The 24,784-nt window shown below is 37.6% G+C and overlaps 1 protein-coding gene across 3 annotated transcripts in view; it reads right to left on the bottom strand.

Moving 5' to 3' along the window:
• Positions 1 to 12,289: 12,289 nt before the first annotated feature.
• The window catches only part of enox1 (ecto-NOX disulfide-thiol exchanger 1), a 158,448-nt gene continuing 145,953 nt past the window's right edge, over positions 12,290 to 24,784 (bottom strand). For all 3 annotated transcript variants that reach the window (XM_065293016.2, XM_065293015.2, XM_065293017.2), the window contains 2 exons: positions 13,770 to 13,855; positions 12,290 to 13,363 (listed from right to left, as the gene is read on the bottom strand). In XM_065293016.2, coding sequence (XP_065149088.1) covers positions 13,232 to 13,363; positions 13,770 to 13,855 — 218 coding nt within the window. In that variant the 3' untranslated portion in view covers positions 12,290 to 13,231. The remainder of the gene's footprint in view (positions 13,364 to 13,769; positions 13,856 to 24,784) is intronic.

Raw genomic sequence — 24,784 nt, 5'->3', positions numbered from 1 at the left:
ATTTTAAGTGCAGTAATGAATCATGTTTCTCATTACTTCAAAATCCAATCTGTTCTGCCACAGTTTTGTGACAAACCAAAAAACACCAACGTTGTGTTTGCGCCACTTCTTTTGCATCTGCCAGTTAAAGAGAAAAAGATATTCAGATATAAATTATATTAGACTTATATATTTAGGGCTCTATTTTAACGATCTGAAACGCAAGTGCGAAGCGCAACGCGCAAGTGAGTTTATGGGCGGATCTTGGGCGCTGTTGCTATTTTCCCGGCGTGAGAAATAACTCTTGCGCCGGGCGCAAATCAATAAGGGGTTGGTCTGAAGTAGGTTCATTGTTCATAGGTGTGGTTTGGGCGTAACGTCAAATAAACCAATCAGAACGCTAGCCAACATTCCCTTTAAACGCAAGGGCGCAAGTTCCATGGCGGGTTGCTATTATTATGACGGATTTACCAGGCGCACGCCAGGAGCGGTTCACAGCCGAGGAGACCGACGTCCTTGTACGGGGGAATCCCACGCTTGCCAGCATAAATCGGGCACGCCGTGTAACGGGAGGTGGATCTGCCTCAGGACTTGACGCCAGCAGAGGACATCGCTGCGTCCACCCTCACCGCTGAAAGGGTTTGGGGGCTTTGAAATCGGACCCAGTTTGCCCAAAAAACGCAAGCAAGGTCCAACCCCAAAGTACTCTTACAAATCAAGTTCATATACATTAAGGTTTCTTATGAAAACATTTTAACTATTATTTACATAAAATAAACGTAATACAGCCACACAACAAAGTTATGAAAATATTTTAATCGTTATTTGCATGAGAATAAATAAAAACTATCACCACAATGCTCACCACTATGATTCCCCTTATCTCGTGTATTAATATTTTTAAGTGTAACAATTTATGATTTGCAAAAATAACTGTTGCATCTGTGTAGATTAGATAAGCAAAGTGTATGCGCGTTGTGCACCCTATACATTATGGTCAAGCATGCGCCCTTAAAGGCGCTCTAAGCGAATAATGTGCGACGTCACTTCCTGTTGATGTTTGAACTGTTTTCAAACAGACAGAGCGTAGCTAACTCCTCCCCCTCCCCCTCCCTTCCGTGCTTTCATGAACGCGCCCAACCCCCACCCCCAAATCCTTCTTGTCGTTTATTGGCTGGAATACTTTGTTTAGTTTTGTGATGCTAGGTTTGGCCATTTGTTGATATTGCCGTTTGTGAAGCCTGGGCTGTCTACAGAGATCGCGTTTTTTTACAGTTTGATCAGCGGACAGGCAGCAAGCAGATAGTGAGGAGATGTTTCCGGTATGTAACAAAAAATGTTTTATGGTCTAAAACGCTTCAATTCGCTTAGAGCACCTTTAAAATAGCATAATGAACCACGCGCAACGCGCCACTGACTTTAGACTAGTTTTTTTTGGTTAGTAGCGCAATTGGTTTTTGAAACTGCAAAATAGCATAAGAGATGGTTTGCGCCGCAACACGCCTCCTTTTTGCGCTGAACCGCCCAGGGAGCGCAAGTTCATTCCCTAGTTTGCTGACGTGCATCTGTGGAGGGAAAAACCCCGCTGTGCGCCGGCGCAAAATACGAATGATACATGCGTCACTGACAAAGTCAATTGCGCTGGGTGCAAGATAGGGCCCTTACTGTTTTATCAAACCATGTCATTTAATTATATTAATAATGATTCATAATATTATTATAAAATGCTGAAATAAGTCATTTAAAAAAAATTCTCAGCTGTCAGTTTGAGATAAATATATATTGTGTAGTTCACAAACTAAAACAATACTGAAATCATAATTGTATCAAATCACATTATTGTTTTGAACCCCAAATCCTTTTCTTAAAACATTCTTCATTAACAATTATATTCAGTTATTTATAAAGTAATGTCATTGTAAAAAAAATCTAAGTTTGGTAGCTTGGCTCTATTTACTTTTACTGATAAGTAGCTTGTAGCTTATACAGTTTCAAGCTTCCCCAACCACTGCAAAAAAAAAAATTATGTCAGGGAAGGACTTGGATCGGCCCGATTTGTTTACCAAATGTTTTATTTGAGCTTGCAGCATGACTTTTAGTCTGGATTTATGAAGCTTTTATCTTTGTAGGTGAAAGCTTGTATAGCACAGCGAAGTGGCAAGCTTTTAAATATTTTCTTTAATGTCCTCTTACATTTAATGCCCTGTAATGAGGGAGACCCGCTAAGTGAATCATCTGTGTGAGTGTATGGGTACTATGGCCAACCCTTATCATTTTGTCCAGGGAACATTGGATTAAAGCAGCTGCCTTTATATATGTATACATAATCGATAAATTCTTAAGCTGTGATTCAGACAGAAGTTACACCAACTGCACTGTTTGTTGGTTTGTGCTGTTTTGACCCCCTTATGACAGCAGATATTTTTGGCCTTTGTGCTCGCTGTGAAACCGGCATGAAGTTCCTGAGCAAATCTGTTCACTGCAGGTCAGGGCTGATTTCCATTAAAGAATGTGTGCACTGTATAAAGGCTCAACTTAACAAAAATGTTTTGTTAATTCAACTTAAAAATATTAGTTAACATTTATGTAACTAATATTTTAAGTTGAATTAAAAAATTTTTTGAAGGCAACCGGATGGCTTACTTTGTTAAAGCAGACATATCATGCTTTTAAATCTGTCCTTTTTACATATAAATCATCTATTTGTGGTCTATATAAAGCGAAACTGCAATGCTTGGGTCTGAATTCCTCATTATTATAGCCCCACAGGCCCCCTTTCTACCCCTTTTCTGATGTGCATCTGAGAGCAACTCGTTTTGGTGCTGTCTTTTTAAATGCACGTCATACCCTGCCCCCTCTCCAGGTTGCAGAGGTGACACTCGGTTAAACTCCACCCCGTTCTGCCATTTTTGTAGTTTTATAGCAGAGATACGATTATCTAGCGGCACAGAAACTTTTTATTCACTCGTTATTCACAAAATGTCAACAACGGAAGACTTGTCCATCCAGCCTTATATGTTCGCGCCAGAGTCGGAAATGGAGTGAGATGAAAATGAAGACGACGAACCTGCAGAACAACGTCTTCATATGGAGGTATCGCAATGGTGTGTTAATGCCGGCTGTCTTATTTCAGAATATTAACAATTATAAAGTTGACTATTATTCTTAGTTAATTGGAAGTTGTTGTAATATGCTATAACTTAATCCCGGGTTGATGACCACATGCGACATCCACAGGCTACAGCCTTCGGATTGAGAAACAGCACTGCTAAACCATGACCACCGTGTACTTTACTGTTTTTAAAGTTATTTACAGCTTACCGAAGTGCTCTGCTCGGCGTCTCCAAAGATAGAAGTAATTGACCCCTCAATCAGACGAAGTCTATCGGCAAATCCTACTTTATACTGGTGGAGGTTGGTGAAATAGTTATCCTTGAAGTGCTTCGCGCACTAAAAAATGACATTTCCGTGAAAAATAAAACTCAACCAGGCACAGGTTCAACAACCGAACATTTTGATTTACTCTCTCGTAACTTCTGCATCCTTGAGCTTGGACAATATCACAGCGAGAAATTGAAAATGTGGGATTGCTTGTAGTGTTGGGCTGGGAGTCGATGTCCTTATTTGACAGTTCCGCTGCAAATACTGTGACGTAATTGTTCAAAAAACGTAATAGATAATAGAAAAATCAGAACCGGTTGGAAAATATGACCAAAACAGAATATAAAGATATCAACAAAGCACCTGAAGAGACTAATTTCAACTTTTATGTACTTCTAAACATTACAAATATACAACAAAATGCATTTAAGAGCTAAGAAAGTGGATTTAGCATGATATGTCTCCTTTAACCAACAAATCTTTTTACGTTATACTGTTTTTTTTGTCTTGTTTTTTTTTCATTTTCGTTTTTTACAGATCTTTAATATAACCATATGTAATGCACTGGTTTGAGGAACTGTGAAAACCCCTAAAAAGTTGAATGTATGCTTAATACTTCATAAAAGTCAAAATAACATCTTGCACATTTGAACTACACAAAACCTCTTGGTGTACTTGTGCCAACCTTTAGACAGTAAAAGATTTTTAATTATCAACATTTTTTGCTGTATTATTATGATTAAGTCTTCACTGTAAAAAATAAAAAATGTTTTCAGTTACAGTAATGACGTCTGGATTCCTGAATTTTCAATGTTTGGAAAGTATTGATGTTTTTCCCTACATTGTGCAATATAGGGTTTTTTGCTAATGTATGTTGCATAATCATCTCAAGCACATTTTCAAGCATGTACAGCTTGACCCAGGACCTTATTATCTGTGCAGGATGTAAATTTATGTATTGGTTTCTGCATGTTTTTCTTCCGCTTTTAAAACTATTCTCGCCTTGAGTTTGGGTTAGAGTTGGGGTTTGGGTTAGGATGTCTAAAAATGTAACAGAAAGTGATCTAACCCCAACTCCAAACGACAATGGTAAGAAAATAGAAAAAAACTATGAGAAAACAGTACATAACATGAGACGAAAAATAAAGTCGTGCAATGGACACGAAAAACTATTTACAGAAATGTGTACACAAAAAAAGACATTTGTGCTCAAGGCACGGAAAAAGCAGAATTTTGTGCCATGGACATGAATAAATTAATCACATTTTTTGTGACTATAACACATCTTTCCATGAGATCAGTCTGGCTCGCATGAACAAGAACACTGTCTCGAATGCTTAGCAATGACCCATCTGTTTTATGTATTAAATCTACTCTACACAAGGTTATAACACTATAGCCTGTTAGCTTATCACTAATTTCTCATGTTGTAAGCATGCTTACTTTTCTTTAAAACACCAAAATAGTGCAACAGTACAATAATTTCTATGACAACAACTAAGTACACACATCTCCAGTTTCTATATAGATCATAAAAGTATGTCCCACGTATTTTCTCTATGTTACAAATATTATTTAGTTATAAATTAATCCTGCTTATGTTCATTCCTGTCAATGTCATTAACCCTCTGGGGTCTAAAGGGTTTTTAGGGCCCTGGAGAAGTTTTGACCTGGACCGAAATTTGTGTTTTTTTAGTTCCTTAAAAACATAACAATGGCAAAATGTCATAACATTGTTCAGCACAAACTGGGTTACAGTATTATATTAGCAAAATGTATGTACATGTTTGTATTTTTGAAACAGAAATGCTTATGTGTGGTTTTTAAAAAGCAACATTTTTAAGTCGCTGATAATCGCCTGAATAATCAGTGATTGACAGCTGAGGAAACAAAAGACTTGCATAATGAGCCTTGTAGGAATGTAAAAGGAATATTATATATATATGTATTATGTATATGTAATATTTTCAATTAATTTCAGTTAACCTTTAAAAACTTACCGCAGAAAAGTTTTTAACGTATTCATGCCTTGCGGTTTTTTGTAATCTGTATGAATTGGAGATATGTAGTTAGTTATAGGACTATATTATTGTTTTAAAGAAAAGTAATCATGCTTACAACATTAGAAATGAACGAATAAAGTCTAATAACAAAACAGATTATATGTACACATTGCGCTGTTCTTATCTCAAAAGTAGGTCATATGTCCCTTTTTATTTTAACAATCCATGATTTCTAAGGTTCTTTGTCCAGTGGACATTTGTAAAATGATATATTTTCCAGCGTCCCGGTACAAAACAATAGGTTTAAAGCACACGCTCTGGACGTCTATCCCTCACAGGCTCGTTTTGGAAGCAACATGGCCAGTTTTTTAAGGGGGCACAGTGTGCACAGTTCACAGAAATTTGTCAAAGATAGACATTAAACGAAATATATTATAGAGCTTTCAGTCTTTTCCATGGCACTTACATTTTTAACAATCTGAGCGCCCCTGCTTTCATGCAAAAACCTCCAAAATAAAAGTGTTGACTAACTTTCATATAAAATACTATTCAATCAGAATAATTAAATATTGGCATCATATTTACATCTGAAACGGCATGTTTTTTTTATTTACGTTTTGTTTAATGACTTGTTTAATTGTGTCATTAATGCATTTTGCACAACAACTGCATATGAAATGAATGTAATTTTATATCCATAAAGTATATAAACAACGAAAATGACATAAGCTATAGCCAGGTGATTGATTTTAATGTTAAATAATGATTTAAAAAAAATAAGTTTAGATAAAATTATTAGAGGAACAGATTTTTGCATTAAATTTGACCTCATATGTGAGCATGTGTGATTCCGCGCCCCCGTGAACTCTGGGGAACTTTGGCGTTGTACGAAGAAGATGAATCTAGAAATTTCTACTAATATAACATTGAGACGGTCACATTTTAAACCATACATTTTCTACACAGAGGAGGTTAACTGCCGATTACCATACTGGGGTTTGAAAATGTTGTGAGCGTCCCTTGCACGTTTTAATTCCTCAGATAGCCAAATGCAGCAGCAACAGCAAAGAGCTTGTGAGCGCGCTCAGACGCTAATGACGTCTGCGACAGCGCTGACTGCAGCCCCTGCCGCCAAAATAAAGTAATGTAACACGATCAAAACACTATCAAAACGGCAAAAATCTCTTAAAAGTGACAAGGATGCAGCACAGAAATTATAATATTGTGCATATTAAACAGATTAAAAGACAAGTAACAGATTAATGGACGCTTCTTTGATTTTGAGGTTGCATGAAAAATCCATTTGAATCAAAAATCTGAGGGTTAAATGGGCATGATGCCTCTGAACATGGTGGTGGACTGAATAAGGCGCATGCAAGATGTGTTCATCGATCCAGACAGATCTGCTGGAGCCAGCAAACTTTTGTTACCTGCACATTCAGTTTGTTCTGCCGGATGCATTGCTGTTTTCCAAAAATTCAAATGATCTGTGAAAAGTAGACCGGAAGACATCTGAGGAGAGCCAGACCCAGAGTGTGTTTGTGCGGTTTAACCCAACTCTACAGTTACACAAAATATAAAAAACAGCAGTACACAGTTATATACAGTAAAGTAATTTGCAATACAGCATTTTCAGCCCAGTAACATGCCGAGATGCTGCAATATTCTCAACTGGGGTCCTTTAATAAGATCACCTTCCAAATGATGAAAGATGCCATGCACCAACGTCGCCACAAATGTCGTAATGTTTTATTTGATCGTTTTAGCGCGTGAAAATGATTTTCATACAAAATGAAATGTAGCTGGCACTCGAATCATCTCACAGCTGCTGAGGAGAAATTTGCGTGACATTTGGAAGGATGTAAATGATTTTAATGTTGAATTTCTAATCATTATAAACAAAGCGCATAAAGGCCGAAGCTAATTACAGCTGTCGAGCAGCTTCATTAGCAGAAATCCACACATCTACTTGCTGTATTCCCACTCCTACTCAGTTTATTTATAGACTGCGTCAATAAAGCTCATTTACAAACCAAGCAATTTCTTGTAGGCTTCATCAGAGAGCTCCAGCAGTGCGTTTTCTTCAGCTAAAAAACATTCTCATGGTAAATCACTCATGTTAATGCCAAAATTTGCAGATGGTTGGAATGCTTTTCTTTCTTTATGTGACTTTCTAGAAAATTTATATTTGCGGAAGCTTTACAGATTTTGGGCTCCAGCAGTGCAGTAGTTCACAGTAAGATGACCAATCAGGGTGGGGATCTGCTTATGAACCCGTCACCTGGATTTCATTAATATAGAGACAACAGACACGTTGATGGCACCCACAGGACAAATACGACATCTCCGTCTCAGTGATGTAAGCGCGACAGATGGGAACAATAGAAAAAGCTCTGGCTAACGGTTTGGGGAAGAATCCAAAATAGGAGAGAAGGACGGGCGTTTAATCCGAGCATGGAAACGGCCCACTGTGTGCGTCGGTGTCTCGCTGGTCATCCATCATATTAAGAACAGACCGCATGAATGAAAAAAAATGGCTTGGGAATAAAACCTGGGAAGGGTTTGCTTCAATGTGAAATGAGATAGGTTCATTTTCATTAGCTATGAGCGAGCGCTGGAAACTAAGCGACCAGTTGAAAAGTGTAGGAAAGTGTGGTCTCATTCATAAGTATTGTTTTGGCCGACCTCATTTCTGTGGGCTGCATTATTGCAGAGGCATATTTTTCTTATTCCCTCAGTCAATAAAAATATCTCGGCCAGGCAATATATCTGTCCCACACAGCTGTCAACATAAAAAACAACAAAATATCCTCGTGTTATTTTTGCGCATGCACACAAATAAATAATCCTTGGACAGTTTTGTAACCAGCACATATTCAGAGAAAGAGAGAAAATGCTCATAAATTCACTTTTCGGGATGTGCTGTTGTAAAACAGCTAACATTTTCAGTCAAATGCAGTTGGTGGAAAAAAATACAGTCTGTAGTTAATAAAAAAAAATCATCATCATGTCATTGCAAACCTGTGTGACATCAATTTTTATCATTACTGATCTTTTTTCTTTCACTACAGCTCTGTCACATGACACAAAAAGCAATGGCATTTGGTCTTAATGATGTCAACCCTGTCACAATGTCTTTTATATACAAAGATGTATTAATCTGATGTGAATTCAGCTTCTGAGTTTAGTAGGAAAAACAAATACTATGGAAGTCAGTGGAAGTCATAAACTTACAATGATTTATTGTAATATCTTCTATTGTTTTTAGCAGAATAAAGAAACTCATACAGGTTTAGGGTGAGTAAATGATCACAGTTGAATTTTTTGGGTGAACTATCCCTTGAAGTGCACAAATATGGACCTTTACAATTTTTATGTATCATGTTTGCAAAAATCCTGTGTGCCAAATGACACAGTTTCTGCCTGCATGCTCTTATGATTCAACGCACCATTAATAATAAATGATTACACAAAACTATTGTTATTTTCCAGATTTGTTAACAAAAATTTTAAGGTTTCAAGTAGGGATATTGTACAAGTAAATCCACAATGCAAAAAGGGGTGTCTTGCATTACCCTTAAAGATCAAGTGTGTTTTTACCTCAATTTCGAAACACATTGTGAAGCTACGGTAACCGCCACGGGACAATCACGTCATCGTCTGAGACAAACGGCCCTTCCCAAATGGCACACGAAACCCACCAGCTGTTTGCTTCCATTAGAAACAATTGAAAATATATGCCGTCTGCTGGCCTTAATGCGTTGGTGTACACACTCTTAACCAGGATACAAACAGTCTATTGTGAAAACACGCATGTTTCTCTCTTCTATAATGTTCTGTTTTTTATGATTTGTGAGGTTTGGCTGGAGGGCCATCATGCATGTCAACCCTGTTACCGTTTTTTAAGTATACATGTAAACACTTACTTATTTAATTATATATAATTGTTATCTACAAGTAATATCCCTTCAAATTGTACAACATGTGCAACATTTATAAAACAAAAAATGTTATGTACGCACAAAGTCCAAAAATGGCATACTGCAAAAATATATAGAGACTTATAAAACAAAGCAATGTTCCCTTTATAAATCACAGATCACCTACAAGTGTGCGTACATGAATCATCCTCAGATCCCACCCTGCATGCCCAATCTCCTATCAGGTTTTTTTTATAGATCACAACGTTTGCAGCCCTGTTTTGTGTGTACGCACGCTTTATAAATGAGACTCCTGGTCTGTTAGCTAGCAAATAGCAAAAAAATCCATATATAGAATCAAGACAATGCAAACTAGTGTAACTTTTGCAGCTGGCCACCTTTGTTCTCATTTTCTTCTGAGACTTGAATATATCACTGCTGATCAGTATACTATGCAATACCCAGTGTGTGCATATTGCTTGAAAATAGTGGCTTTGGAGCTTAACTCTGCCTCATAGTTCTTTCTTGAAAATGTCTGTTTCATCTTACACAGAAGATCTAAATATACTCCAGGAGGTCTTACTGTCTCATCTCATTTATTTGTTTTCTGTACAGTTCCGGTTTCAGTTCAAAACAAGAAATCCACAGAATATCAAGCATTGGGCTCTCAGACTGGAATTAAATGGCTCAAGATTCAAAACTGAATATTGACCTCCGTGGCACACTGTGAGCTTATTAACATTTTATTGCAGTTCTAAGAAAGTCTGTTTCATCTTTCTTTCTGAAAAAAAGGCAGGAAATGCAAAAATCCTGTGTGCCAAATGACACAGTTTCTGCCTGCGTGCTCTTATGATTCAACGCTCCATTAATAATAAATGATTACACAAAACTATTGTTATTTTCCAGATTTGTTAACAAAAATTTAAAGGTTTCAAGTAGGGATATTGTACAAGTAAATCCACAATGCAAAAAGGGGTGTCTTGCATTACCCTTAAAGACCCAGGGCCCTATCTTGCACCCAGCGCAATTGACTTTGTCAGTTACGCATGTATCATTCGTATTTTGCACCAGCGCACAGCGGGTTTTTCCCTCCACAGACGCACGTCTGCAAACTAGGGAATGAACTTGCGCTCCCTGGGCGGTTCAGCGCAAAAAGGAGGCGTGTTGCGGCGCAAACCATCCCTGATGCTATTTTGCAGTTTCAAAAAACAATTGCGCCACTGACCAAAAAAAACAAAAAAAAAAGTCTAAAGTCAGTGGCGCGTTGCGGGTTGTTCATTATGCTATTTTAAGGGCGCATGCTTGACCATAATGTATAGCGTGCACAACAGTTATTTTTGCAAATCATAAATTGTTAAAATAAAAAATATTAACACATGAGATAAGGGGAATCATAGTGGTGAGCATTGTGGTGATAGTTTTTATTCATTGTGTGGCTGCGTTAAAAAAATTCTCATGCAAATAACGATTAAAATATTTTCATAAGAAACCTTAATGTATATGAACTTGATTTGTAAGTGTACTTTGGGGTTGGACCTTGCTTGCGTTTCTTGGGTCCGATTTCAAAGCCCCCAAACCCTTTCAGCGGTGAGGGTGGACGCAGCAATGTCCTCTGCTGGCGTCAGGTCCTGAGGCAGATCCACCTCCCGTTACACGGCGTGCCCGATTTATGCTGGCAAGCTTGGGATTCCCCCGTCTCCTGACATCATTGTAGCGCTTGGCGCAACGTCCTGGGGATGCCAGCTGATGAGACTGTGGCTATTTCCTCTCACGCCTGATTAACCTCCGCTGATTTGGGCGGGTTTCTCCTATCCCCATACAAAACAACTTCTCTGTCTTTGACTGCTCTTACAAGAACGTGGGTCTCCTCGGCTGTGAACCGCTCCTGGCGTGCGCCTGGTAAATCCGTCATAATAATAGCAACCCGCCATGGAACTTGCGCACTTGCGTTTAAAGGGAATGTTGGATAGCGTTCTGATTGGTTTATTTGACGTTATGCCCAAACCACACCTATGAATAATGAACCTACTTCAGACCAACCCCTTATTGATTTGCACCTGGCGCAAGAGTTATTTCTCCCGTCGGGAGAATAGCAACAGCGCCCAAGATCCGCCCACAAAGTCACTTGCGCATTGCGCTTCGCACTTGCGTTTCAGATCGTTAAAATAGGGCCCATAGTGTGTTTTTACCTCAATTTCGAAACACATAGTGAAGCTACGGTAACCGCCACGGGACAATAACGTCATCATCTAGGACAACGGCCCTTCCCAAATGGCACACTCCTGACTTGTGGACTTCCTCAGAGTCCACACTTTGATGACATCATGTAGTGCAGACCTTAGGGACCCTTGACTCGAGTCTGTCCCAAAAAATGACTCTGGTGCATCTTGTGGACTCGAGTGTCAGAGAAATTGCCCATCAGTGTGAACTCCTCCCATTCGTCGTCTGATTAATCTGATTGCTCTTTAGCAAGGAATTCTCGGTTGGTAAAGTGGGTAAAGCATGCAGCAGTGAGGGCTTCGCCGAAGAACACATCACAGGTGTAAAGGGGGTGCTAATGAGCACACTTCGGAGCGTAAAAATGACAGATGACAACTTACAGACTTGTAGCATAAACAAGCATGCGCAATTTAAGGCCACGAGAATGAAAGTCCACATGAAGTGCGCCATTTGGGACAAAACGCGCTCTTTAGAACAGTTTGTCCATTTAGGGCTACTGTACAAACATGGCGGTAACTTCCATGTAAGGCGACCCACAGTGTATGTAAATAAAAACTTAAAGATAAAAACCTCAAGGTAATATAAACAATACTACATGGACTACTTTTTTATATTTGATTATTGCTGTCATGTGGTGCCCGTGAGTTCCAGTATTCATTCTTTGCAATTGCATGAAAACAGCTAGTACATTTATTAAAATGTGCATTTTTATTCCTTGGAAAGTCATACAGTTTTAGAATAATATGAGGATGAGTAAATGATGGGTATTTGCTCATCAATTACTTTCATGTTGTCTCAAACCAGTCTTTTATCCATTTTTATCGTGGGTGAACAATTCTTTCAACAGGCTGATGTGAATGGTAAACGCATTGCATTCACACAGAGCAGGATTTCCCTCTCATTTATTATTAACAGGCTGTTGTATTCTGGGTAATTAGGGAAATTCTGCTCCACATTCATGGAGACGGTTCAGCTGTTTATCACGGACATAAATCAAAACACATGTCAGACACAACACACACAGGCAGCTCTGACACATTGAGAGATGCTGTTGGGAACAGGGTCAGAACATATTCAACACTGGCTAACATTCAGTTTAACTGAAGTGGCTAGGACAGGCAATCTCATTTTAAATCTAAATATAATGAAGAAAATAATTATCAGATTTTGGAAAAAAGTATTTTTATTGATTTTTAGAAAATCATAATTTACATAAGCAGATTGATAATAACAGTGCATGAAGACACAAACATATACAACGCGGACGCCTGGAACAGCAAAATGTCCTATGAGCACCAGCTGTTGTCTATCCAGCACTTTGGCCATGTATTAAATCACGAACAGTCTGGCTTTGATGGCCACCGAGTGCCGCTATCACACATCTGTGTGCCATATTCAACATTCAATATTTTTAACCGTAGCGCCGTATTCCTGGATATCGCTGCAGTCTTTTGGGACGCCGCTGCTGACGGATAAGTTATGCAATCGGCACAGAAGTCTGGAAAGAGCTTTTTCAAGTAAATACATCTGATGCTGCTCTCCATGTAGAGTCTCACTCCCTTCCGTGCCTTCTGTGGCTGTAAACGAGAGGGCCTGATCATCTGATCCGAGAACAGTTACAGGGTGCAGACTCCGTTCTTTGCATCTGCGAGGCTCTGACCCATATCACTGACTCTGGATCTGTGAGAGGTCTAGCAGCCTCAGTTTCGCTGGATCTGGCTCTGTGAGTCACGCAGACTTGAGAGCCTCAAAGCCACAGAATTTCCAGCGTTTTTCCAACGTCGCTCCAACGCCACTGAACTCCTGCTTGAACATGTTGGGCAGACGAACCATAAGCCTCTCAAGTTCACTGGCCGAGATCTGAAGAACAACACACGGGCCGGGCTTAGTGACATCATTGCTGCGTCACTTTAAAAATGTTGTCAACAATGTAATTTGCTTTGTGCATACAATTACTGTTTGATTTGCAATATTTTTCATTTTTTAAGTAATTTCAACAAACCATCATCAGCTCATTTGCATTTTAAAGGACACAGCACATTTTTGCTCACACCTACAAAGTGGCAATTTTAACATGCTATAATAAATTATCTGTGGGGTATTTTGAGCTAAAACTTCACAAACGTACTCTGGGGACACCGATGATTTATTTTACATCTTAAAAAAAAATTCATAATATGACCCCTTTAAGAGTCAGAAATCTCCTATTGTAGATTTATTGTAAATATTGTTTTTATCCCATTATGTATTTCATGAATACAATTACCTTTGTATCAAGTCTCTGGATGTAAGACCACAGATATTCGATGTTGGCTCCAAACGGGTGAACGTGAAGGAAGGTTGATATGATTCCTGTGAAGACAAAAGCATAAGCTTTAGACTGAATGCTCACATTTGCCTCAGACTAGTAGTCTAGGCGAGAGACGCCGCATGCACAGCCATAAATATATCGCTTGGAGCAAAAGCACCATCCCTCCCCCATTTAAGCTGATTACTTGGAAAGGGGCTGTGAAAGTAAAGCACTGATGCAGAAGCAGAAAATATAGTGCCTTGCCTGAAGGCCCCGAGCACATATTTATTTCCTTGATTTATATGTCGCAACACCGCCAATTACAAAAGAACCTAATTCAATTCCCTCTGCAAGACCTACTTTTCAGAGACACATTTCTGAGCGTGAGGAAAGGGGCGTTTTCAAGATGTCCACAATTATTTCGAATTTCTATGTTAAACCTGCACTGGCCTTTCAGAAATAAATAGCTTAGTAGTCATACAGCAAGAAAAAAAAAATAAATAAATATATATATATATATATATATATATATATATATATATATATATATATATATATATATATATATATATATATATATATCAAGTTTTGTTTACACCAAGGACGATAATAATATTTTGAAATTCTAAGTGAATAGCACAACATAACTATAACTAGGGATAGGCTATTTTTAGTAATATTACATTTGAATATTTGAGCTCATAAAAAATGTAAAATATGTGTTTGGGGTGTCATTTCATTCATTCAAACCTTTATTTAACCAGGATAAAAACTCCTTGAGATTAAAAATCTCTTTTACAAGAGTGTCCTGGCAAGTGGCAGCAACGTGGTTACAAATAAATACAAAAACATTTACAGGTAAATACATAAACACACTTTCACTCATCATACACAAACAGCAATGTCATCAAAAAAATTCCTGGGACCTAATTCAATTTAAAACAATGACAGACAGACTGTCTCTCTGCAAGATCCTTTAATAAACCCTTAAAAGAATTTAGTGAAACCAACTCTTTCAAATGTAACTGATTCTGAAGCTGATTCCAAGCAGATACAGCTGCATAACTAAACGCCTTTTTGCCAAAATCAGTGCAGGCTTTAGGGACTATCAATAAAAACAGATCATGTGAACGCAGATGGTATGACCCAGCAGATCTCGGGACAATATAAGTGTTCAGATAAGCAGGAAGTAATCCTAAAACTGCTTTATAAATAAAAAGATGCCAATGCATCCAACGCCGAATGGACAGGGAGAACCACTCGACCCGAGAATATAACAAACAGTGATGAGTATGAGATTTTAGATTGGTGATAAATCTTAAGGCTCCATGAAATGCCGTGTCCAAAGCATGCAGACACTGGGAGGATGAATGCATATATAAAATATCACCATAATCCAAGACAGATAGGAATGTTGCATTTACAAGTTGTTTTCTTGCATCAAAAGATAAACAAGACTTAATTCTAAAAAAGAAACCTAATTTCAATCTCAGTTTTTTAACCAAATCTTGGATATGCAATTTAAAAGACAATGATTGATCAATAGTTATACCCAAGTATCTGTAATGTGACACTTCTTCAATTTCTGTTCCAGAAAATGTATAAATGGCTGGAACATTGTTTTTAATTAATTGTCCACGAGTGAAAGTCATAACTTTAGTTTTTTTAACATTTAATACCAGTTTTAAAATAGCCAGATTTTGTTGCAAAATGTTAAAAGCAGTTTGTAAATTTGTGATAGCTTGAACTACTGTAGATCCAGAACAATAGAGAACAGTGTCATCAGCATAATAATGATAGTTTATGTTATTTATATTATGGCAGAGATTGTTTGTATAAATAATAAAAAGAAGAGGCCCAAGGATTGAGCCTTGAGGCACCCCTTTTAAAATATTTAGAGAGGCAGATGTAAGGCCGTCTACTTGCACACATTGTGTTCTCCCTAATAGATAACTGTTTAACCATCCCACTGCTTGTTCAGATAGTCCAATAGAGGCGAGTCTATGAAGGAGTATTTAATGGTCCACTGTGTCAAAAGCTTTTGACAAATCAACAAACAGTGCTGCACAGCACTGTTTATTGTCCAAGAACGTAACTAGGTCATTAACAACTTTTGAAACAGCTGTTATTGTACTATGTTTTTTCCTGAAACCAGATTGAAATTCATTCAGAATATTATTATTAATTAAATAATCTTTCAACTGCATGCTAACAAATGATTCCATTAGTTTGGCTAATACTGACAATTTAGAAATAGGCCTATAATTATTTATGTTAGCCGGATCACCACCTTTATGAAGGGGGAAGACATTGGCAGATTTCCAGATAGCTGGAACTTGATATGTAGCTAAAGAAAGATTAATTAGATATGCAACTGGATTTGCTATCAAGTCTGCAGCTATTTTTAGAAAATATGGTTCCAGTTTGTCTGGACCTGATGATTTCTTTTGATCTAGATCCTTCAGGGCCTTCCTTACTTCTGCTACGGTTACTGCCTTAAAATAAAATTGTTGAGCTACCGGTAACTGATGAACAGGACATGCAGTGGAAGAACTAGAAATTGGGTTATGTTGTGTTTCATAGAGAGAGCTAGCAGCAATAAAATGATTATTAAAACTATTTAAAATTTCATTTTTGTCCATAATTTTTTTGTCCTCAACAACAATATAATACTTCTATACCTGTTTTTGATTCCTTCATTAATTTGATTGTTTTCCAGAACTTTAAAGGATTATTTAAGTTTTTCGATGTTTCTGAAAGGAAGTAAGTGGATTTGGCGTTACGAATTTTTACAGTACATAAATTACGTAAACGCCGAAATTTCATCCAATCAGACTCAAGCTTTGACTTTCTGGCTTGAGCCCAAGCTTGGTTTCGCTGTAGAAGAAGATCAGACAGTTCATTATTAAACCAAGTATTATTTCGCCCTTTCACTCTATGTCTCTTAAGTGGGGCGTGCTTATTTACCAGGCTTGTAAAACCGTCATAAAAAAATGTCCAAGCATTTTCAACATCATCAATAAGACCTATTCTTTCCCAATCAAAATCATACAAATCATGTAAAAAGCCCTGCATTGAGAAATGCTTCATTGCTCTCTTAAAAACTATGCGCGGCCTTGTTTTTGGAATTTTTGTGTCCCTTACAGATGCTATAAGACAATGATCACTTATATCATTTGCAAAAACAGAGGCTCCGGAGTATTTGTGAGGGGCATTTGTAAGAATTAGATCAATTAGAGATGATTTTTCTGGATGTTTTATATTTGGTCTGGTGGGGCTATTCACAATCTGAAAAATATTAACAGAATCACAAAATGATTTAAAATGATCAGACACTTGCAAAAGCCAGTTCCAATTAAGATCTCCTAAAAAGACAATTTCATTATAATTTAAACTTGTTATAAGCTCTCTCAAAGAAGAAAGAGTACTACTGTCAGCTGAGGGGGGTCTATAACAACCAACAACTGTGATGTGAAGACTTTTAGAAACTTCTAAGTCAAGGGCCAACAATTCACATTGTCTACTTATTGACTTTGAGACAATTACATTCACAACAAATGACTTTTTCACATATATTACAACACCTCCGCCCTTTTTAGGTCGGTCTGTTCTAAATAAATTGTACCCATCTATAGTCACATCTTTATCAGAAATAGATTTGTTGAGCCAAGTTTCACTTAAAACAAAAACATCAACATTGGTTGAAAGTGCCCAAATACGAACCATGTCTATTTTGCCAACCAGACTACGAACATTCAAATGACAGAAACCCAGGCCCTTTCTATCCTTAAAACTTTCAGGCGTGTCATATGACATATTTTGCTCCGGGCCTGGATTTGGATGGACATTTCCTGACATTAATAGCAACAAAATAAGCAAAAGTCTCTGTTTAGGCAGATTACGATGATGGTGGTTTTGAAATACTGCCAAGTTTAAAAGAGCTGCTCCATTACACCCCAAATAATTTTGCAGAGTCATAATAGAACTTAAAAGTTGCACTTCTAGTGTGTCAGAGGTGTAGAGCAAAGGCTGGGGTTGAATGACCGCAGCCAACTGATGGTTTGTTTCACTCCTTCCATCGAATAAACAATCCGAGAATGAGTGCAACGCATCCCCTTGGCAACGAAGGGAGAATCCAATGGAGGCACACATCGCTATTAAATACAGCACAGAAAGAAACATCCGCTGCTTTAAATCCATTTTTGATTCACGGAGATTAATCAATATCATAAATAAATAAGTATATAAAATAAAAATCAAGTCAAGTCTCTTTTTCGAGTAGAGTGATTTCACCACAGCCCCGCCCCCTTCAAAGCGCCAATGCCGTGAAGCAGGAAGCAAAACCAAACAAAATATCCTCCACGGATAAACAATGCTGAAAAAATGCGACAACAATGTTTATCCCAATATAATACTGTCCATGGATCCACCACGACCGGAACAGATCACCACTTCTTCACCGCGACACCACCCGCTATCACAGCAGTACAAAGATGGAAATTTATGTCGAAGTTGCTTTTCCCTGCGTCAATCCAGAAAAAAGTTCACATAACGCTGATTGAGTGAGTAGAAAATAACTCCCGGGATGCACACAGCCACACAATGTTTAGACTTAACTGCACACTTGCGTTAAGCCGAACGTGCCTGCAACGTTAGCTGATCGCCGGAAAGCATACAAAATAGTTTAACAGCCAGTTAAACAGTCCAATGAACCCCAGAATCGTCATTCAAAGGGGTTCAATATGAATTAAAAAGGAGAGTTTAATTTGTAAAAGTGATGCCAAATATCCGCAAACTCACTCATTCATTCAAACAATCTCTCGGAGCGACGAAACAAGCGTGCTGCCACTTGCAACCATGAGATACCTGTCATGTGTGGCTCTTCATGTCAAAATATGAGAAAGCGAGTATCTAGCAAACACAAGTCTCTCTTTTATCATAAACGTTTGCGCACACGTAAAAACAAACTTTACTCCAGACTTAAGCCATAATGTTTCAGGGTTCAACGATAAGAATTTTTTGGGCCAGTGGTTTAGATTTTTACTGACCCTGCCAAAAAGCACTAAAATTAACCAGACCTGATTATGCTCTTTATTGTTTTTGACCCATGTAGCCTTAATAAATAAGATTATAACACTAAAAACTAGCCTACCTCATAAATTTCAAATATTGTTAAAGACAAGTAAATGGTCAGTAATAAAATAGGAATAAATAAATACAGAATAAAAACAGAACATACCAATGAAATTATTTTCAGATTGATCTAACACTGAATTCTGCATAGTCTTTAACATACACTCACCTAAAGGATTATTAGGAGCACCTGTTAAATTTTTCATTAACACAATTATCTAATCAAGCAATCACATGGCAGTTGCTTCAATGCATTTAGGGATGTGGTCCTGGTCAATCCCCTGAACTCCAAACTGAATTTCAGAATGGGAAAGCAATTTTGAGCGTGGCATGGTTGTTGGTGCCAGACAGGCCGGTCTGAGTATTTCACAGTCTGCTCAGTTACTGGGATTTTCATGCACAACCATTTCTAGGGTTTACAAAGAATGGTGTGAGAAGGTTTGACTGGAATAACCACTCGTTACAACCGAGGTATGCAGCAAAGCATTTGTGAAGCCACAACCTTGAGGCGAATGGGTTACAACAGCAGAAAACCCCACCAGGTACAACTCATCTCCACTACAAATAGGAAAAAGAGGCTACAATTTGCACGAGCTCACCAAAATTGGACAGTTGAAGACTGGAAAAATGAGTCCAAATTTGGCGTAAACAGAATGCCTTGTTACCACTGTGCAGGCTGGTGGTGGTGTAATGATGTGGGCGATGTTTTCTTGGCACACTTTAGGCCCCTTAGTTCCAATTGAGCATCATTTAAATGCCACAGCCTACCTGAGCATTGTTTCTGGCCATGTCCATCCCTTTATGACCACCATGTACCCATCCTCTGATGGCTACTTCTAGCAAGATAATGCACCATGTCACAAAGCTTGAATATTCAAATTGGTTTCTTGAACTTGACAATGAGTTCACTGTCCTAAAATGGCTCCCACAATCACCAGATCTCAACCCAATAGAGCATCTTTGGGATGTGGTGGAACGGGAGCGTCGTGCCCTGGATGTGCATCCCACAAATCTCCATCAACTTCAAGATGCTATCCTATCAATATGGGCCAACATTTCTAAAGAATGCTTTCAGCACCGTGTTGAATCAATGCCACGTAGAGTTAAGGCAGTTCTGAAGGTGATAGGGGGTCAAACACATTATTAGTATTATTGTTCCTAATAATCCTTTAGGTGAGTGTATACTAATAAAATCTAAACTTAAGACATTCTTCTTTAACAAAGCATTCACATAGAATGTCCAGTAAATGTACTTTTCCCGCAGTAGTTATTTTGTCTAGAACAAAGCACTCACATACCTCATATGGGTAATTTACTCTTGCCGCAACAGTTAGCCTGTCTTGAACCGAGCTGAATTAAACCACTATAATGTATGACACTTGCATTACATGCGAATGGCCCCTACGCTAATAGAATTCTCTTTTTGTCTCCCTGTCTCGTCCTCGACCCCGAGGACAATGAGACAAACAGACCCAGTTCCTGTTGCTGTGAAGGTCATCGCACCACTGATCTACTGGCTGTCCTTCAACGTGATGCCCTACCGATGCGCGACCAACGACCACCGGCTGAACCAGTTTAATTCGCTTACCCGCTTCCTATCCCTACCGTGTCTATATATATGTAAATATTATTTTCTCCATAGGGTTTTTTGTCCTTCTAGGATTTTTTCCCATTGGGTTTTCTCCTAGGGGTTTTTTTTTAGTCCCAGGGAGAGTCAGCCAACTTTGGCTTAACTTAGCCCTTTACTGTATACGTTACATTATTAATACGCTCGCTTACACGGTTTATCCTTAGCTGCTATATTCTACTTCATATACTATGTATTGATTTTTAATGTTCTCCTCTACATCTACTCATGTAAAGCTGCTTTGCAACAATTAACAATTGTGAAAAGCGCTATTTAAATAAAATTGAATTGAATTGAATTGAACTAATAAAAGATTAATCCTTAACAAAGAAGTGAATAAGTCAAGAAGAACAGTGGGTGATTTTTTTCTTTGTCAATTATTGTTTGATTAATCAAACAATACACCAATGCAAGTGTTTTTTGTTTTGTTTTGTTTGTTTGTTTTAGGTGCTGCCTCTTTAAGAATACAAGCATGTATTCACCAATATACTGAATACATGTTTTTTTATTTCTAAACTGTTAGCATTTACTTTATTTATAACTGACTGTTTTATGAGCATAATCATTAAGATAATTTTGTGTAAATAAGTCTGCTCAAGTGCAAGAAAACATGAACTCAGTTTTTTTTGCGTGCAATCTGAACCTTTTGCGCGTATGTCTTGAGATGCGTCTTTCCAGGCACAAGCGTCGGGTGTGCGTACATGCAAATCTTCTCAAACAGCACATTAGTAGTGCATTGACATTTATTTTGCTTCTTCTTTGATTAAATATTTAATGGCCATTGCCTTAAAAAAAAATATGCAAATGATAAACTTTCATGAGGGTGCAGCAATGGCCTGCTCGGGAGAGAGACAGTTCTGTCAACAAGCCCGAGCATCGTTCACGCTGACCCCTGGGCCATCAGACTGTCCTTATTGTCGAGCCCTGTGTTTGTTTTACTGTTTAATGTTTAACAAACAATCTGCAGCTATCTGGCCCATTCTAACCACAGAACACCGCATGTAATAAATGTCGTTCTCTGTGTCTGTCTTGTTTAGCTTTGCATTGTATCAATTAAAAAAAAACTACAATAAAAGGAAGCTAACAAATTTCTCATGATATACAATCAAATTCAGTGTAATCGTCTGTTAGTGTGAATACTAATCTCGTATGGTTATAATAATCTTTATATTTATAGTTCTTAGTGTACAATAAATGGGTCTCCCTCTTCAGAGCAAACAGTGTATGTCAGCGCTGCCAGGAGACTTAAACAATTTGTGTTCTACAGTCCATCCCTTCAATTTGTTCTGCTCAAATGAGTTTGGCTTTTCTGCTGTTCTGGCTGAGGGCCTCTGAGTCGACGTGACATTTCCTGGTCCACCAATGCGGTATATGTGTGTGTCTTGCAGCCATTAGATTACACTCAAGGCTGTGTGGTCTTCTCTGGGCAAGGGCCAATGCAGCGCCTGGCAAAGACCGTCTCCCTTGAGTCCCTTCTAAGGGATCATCATCCAAAAACATGACAGAGAGGCAAAGGTGTTGACTTGCTCTGCACTGAGGAGCTGTAACAGCATCCACCATCAACCCTCTCTGCCTTTTCTGCCTATTGTTATTATATCGAATCGAAACAGCCCTTCGTTTGACTCGTTGGCTGTTAGCAGTGCTTCATTTGTAAACAAAATCTAACCTTTTATATGAACAAATGTGTTTACGTCAATGGTCTGACTCACTTTTTATATTAAAGCCACAATATGTACATTTTCACCACTAGAGTTAAATTTACACAATAACAAAGACGAAGCTGAATGACGCTATGAAGGAGAATGGAATGATGGCCGATGTTTTTTCACCATCACTAATCACGTTTAATAAGGATGAGGTAATAAATTCATGTTTTTTACCTGTACGTTTGATCACATTATTTTTTGCTATCATAATTAATTAGCTGAAAGGCACAACATGCAGCTGCATGTTAGATGCTGTATAACCACCACTTTCGCATGTGTCCATCCGAGTCCCACACACCCGCAACGACAGAGCGACGGCAAGTACAACAAACTCAAAGGTAGCAGTCGCAAACACAAAGTACAATAAGCACTTCTTTTCCATCGTTGAGGTGAAAGGCAAGAATGTTTATGTAATGTGCAACTTATGCGGAGTAAGAAAGAGCATCTTCACGTCTGTAATTCTGATCTAATAAAGCACCTCACATCATCACATGCTGCCACAAAATTTGTGCTTTCTCTTTAGTGTCTAACTCATTTATTTAACAAATTTTATATTGGGGGCATCCAAGTTATTTGAAATATTTAAACTTTTTTAAAGTAACGCAATAGTTACTTTGCCTGGTAATTAGTTACTTTTATAATTATGTAACGCAGTTACTAACTCAGTAACTATTTTTGAGAAGTAACTAGTAACTATAACTATTTACTTTTTAAAGTAACGTTGTCAACACTGGTTATTATACCCTATGGTGGCATAACAACAACCAACATTGGGTCATTTTTAACCCAGCATGTGTTCTGTCCAATATTTACCCATTATGCGTCAAAATAACCCAGCCAATTTTAGAGTGTACCCTATTCTAAACCGAAACAATCTTGACAAACTGTATATCATCAGAAAGCTCATATTTCAAAACCTTTTAGCAGTAATATTAATGCAGTGACAGTAATTTATTAATTTGTGAGAAGAGTATGCAGCAAATGCTGACACCTACTGGCTGTTGTTGGTAAAGCCACTAAAAGTGAATTGGATCACAACTAGTTTAGTCTTAAATTTTGTAGCATTTCTGGCACGAAGCATTTGCCTTTTTATAAATGTATGTACACTGTAAGCCCGGATAAGTTGAGTTTACTTAAAAAAATGAAAGTAACTCGTTACCTCAAAAACTTTAAGTGAAGTTTAATTAAACATATAAGTTGTTCTAACAACAATTTTAAGTTGTATAGACTTAATGTTTTAATTTCTTCCAATATTCCTGCACTCTTAACCCGTATTAGTTGACAATACTAGAAATTTGTGAGGAAACCGGTTGCATATAACTTCCGTTTTTATTACTTTATATTACTTTTGATGTTATAAATGGTATCATAACACAAAATTAATGACTGACTTTAAGTCCATCATTGAATAAACGTGATTCTCCACAGAAACACACACAAAACTGTGTTTTTGACATACATTGTCAGTACTATGGAGTTAAAATGTTCTGAACAGGGTTCATGTACAGAAACACTGATCACCAGAACGGTGACTTCACAAAATTATAATTTACAACAAAACAACATCAATAATATAAGAGCTTGAACCTATATGACATTTTATTAACAAATATTTGAGTAGTAAAAGTTCTTATCAGTTTTTATTCTGTGAAAAAGCGGAAAATAATCAAAATATTTAGGCGCAAAGGATTATGGGTATTCCTCACAACATAAACTAATAATTTTACGTTCATTTTACTTGAATGTTTTAGTTTAATGGATTTTGTAAGTTCAAAACAGAAAATATTAAGTGATGTTTACTTGATTGTTTAAGTAAAGACAATATCTGGGTTAACAGTGTAACAAATATATACTTTATTGCATTATTTTTTATTTATTACCCTTTACTTTTTTAAGTATCTTCTTTAAAACAAGACAAAGATTAGTCTTCATCTTTTCACCCTCCACCCCACTCAAAAAGGGCTGTGCCAGTTATATCACACGGTGCAAGTTATTTTTGGATAGTTTATTACAAAAAAATTGTGACTAACATTCTCCCTCGTTTTCAAAGCAGACACTCTAAAAACAAATGGTGCTAAATAGCACTAAAAGTGGTTCTTTTGGTCGTAATCATAGAGGAACCATTTTTAAGTGCCATATAGCACGAGTGAAGCACCTGTGTAGAACCACATAGTGCTATGTAGAACCATATGTGGTGCTTTAGTGGTGCTATGTGGCCTACGTATGGTTCTTCATAGGTGCTTCACTGGTGTTATATAGCACTAAAAATGGTTCCTTTATGATTACAAGCAAAGAACCACTTTTTGTGCTATTTAGCACTGTTTGTTTTAAGAGTGTGTGACTATTTTGGTGGCTTTCCTGCCCTATATGACTGTAGTCTATAACACAATAAAAAATGCTAATACCCTTCACTGAATGGATAAATGTTTACTGTCTAAATTAAAATGTACAAGTCATCTAATTTGTAAGGTGTGCCAGTTTATTTAGTTCAGAGCCAAGAGGGTCAATTTTGTTCACACTATGAA

This window comes from Paramisgurnus dabryanus, chromosome 15 (assembly GCF_030506205.2).
Source record: "Paramisgurnus dabryanus chromosome 15, PD_genome_1.1, whole genome shotgun sequence".
Classification (NCBI taxonomy): Eukaryota; Metazoa; Chordata; class Actinopteri; order Cypriniformes; family Cobitidae; genus Paramisgurnus; species Paramisgurnus dabryanus.
This window is presented reverse-complemented; position numbering and strand designations above follow the sequence as displayed.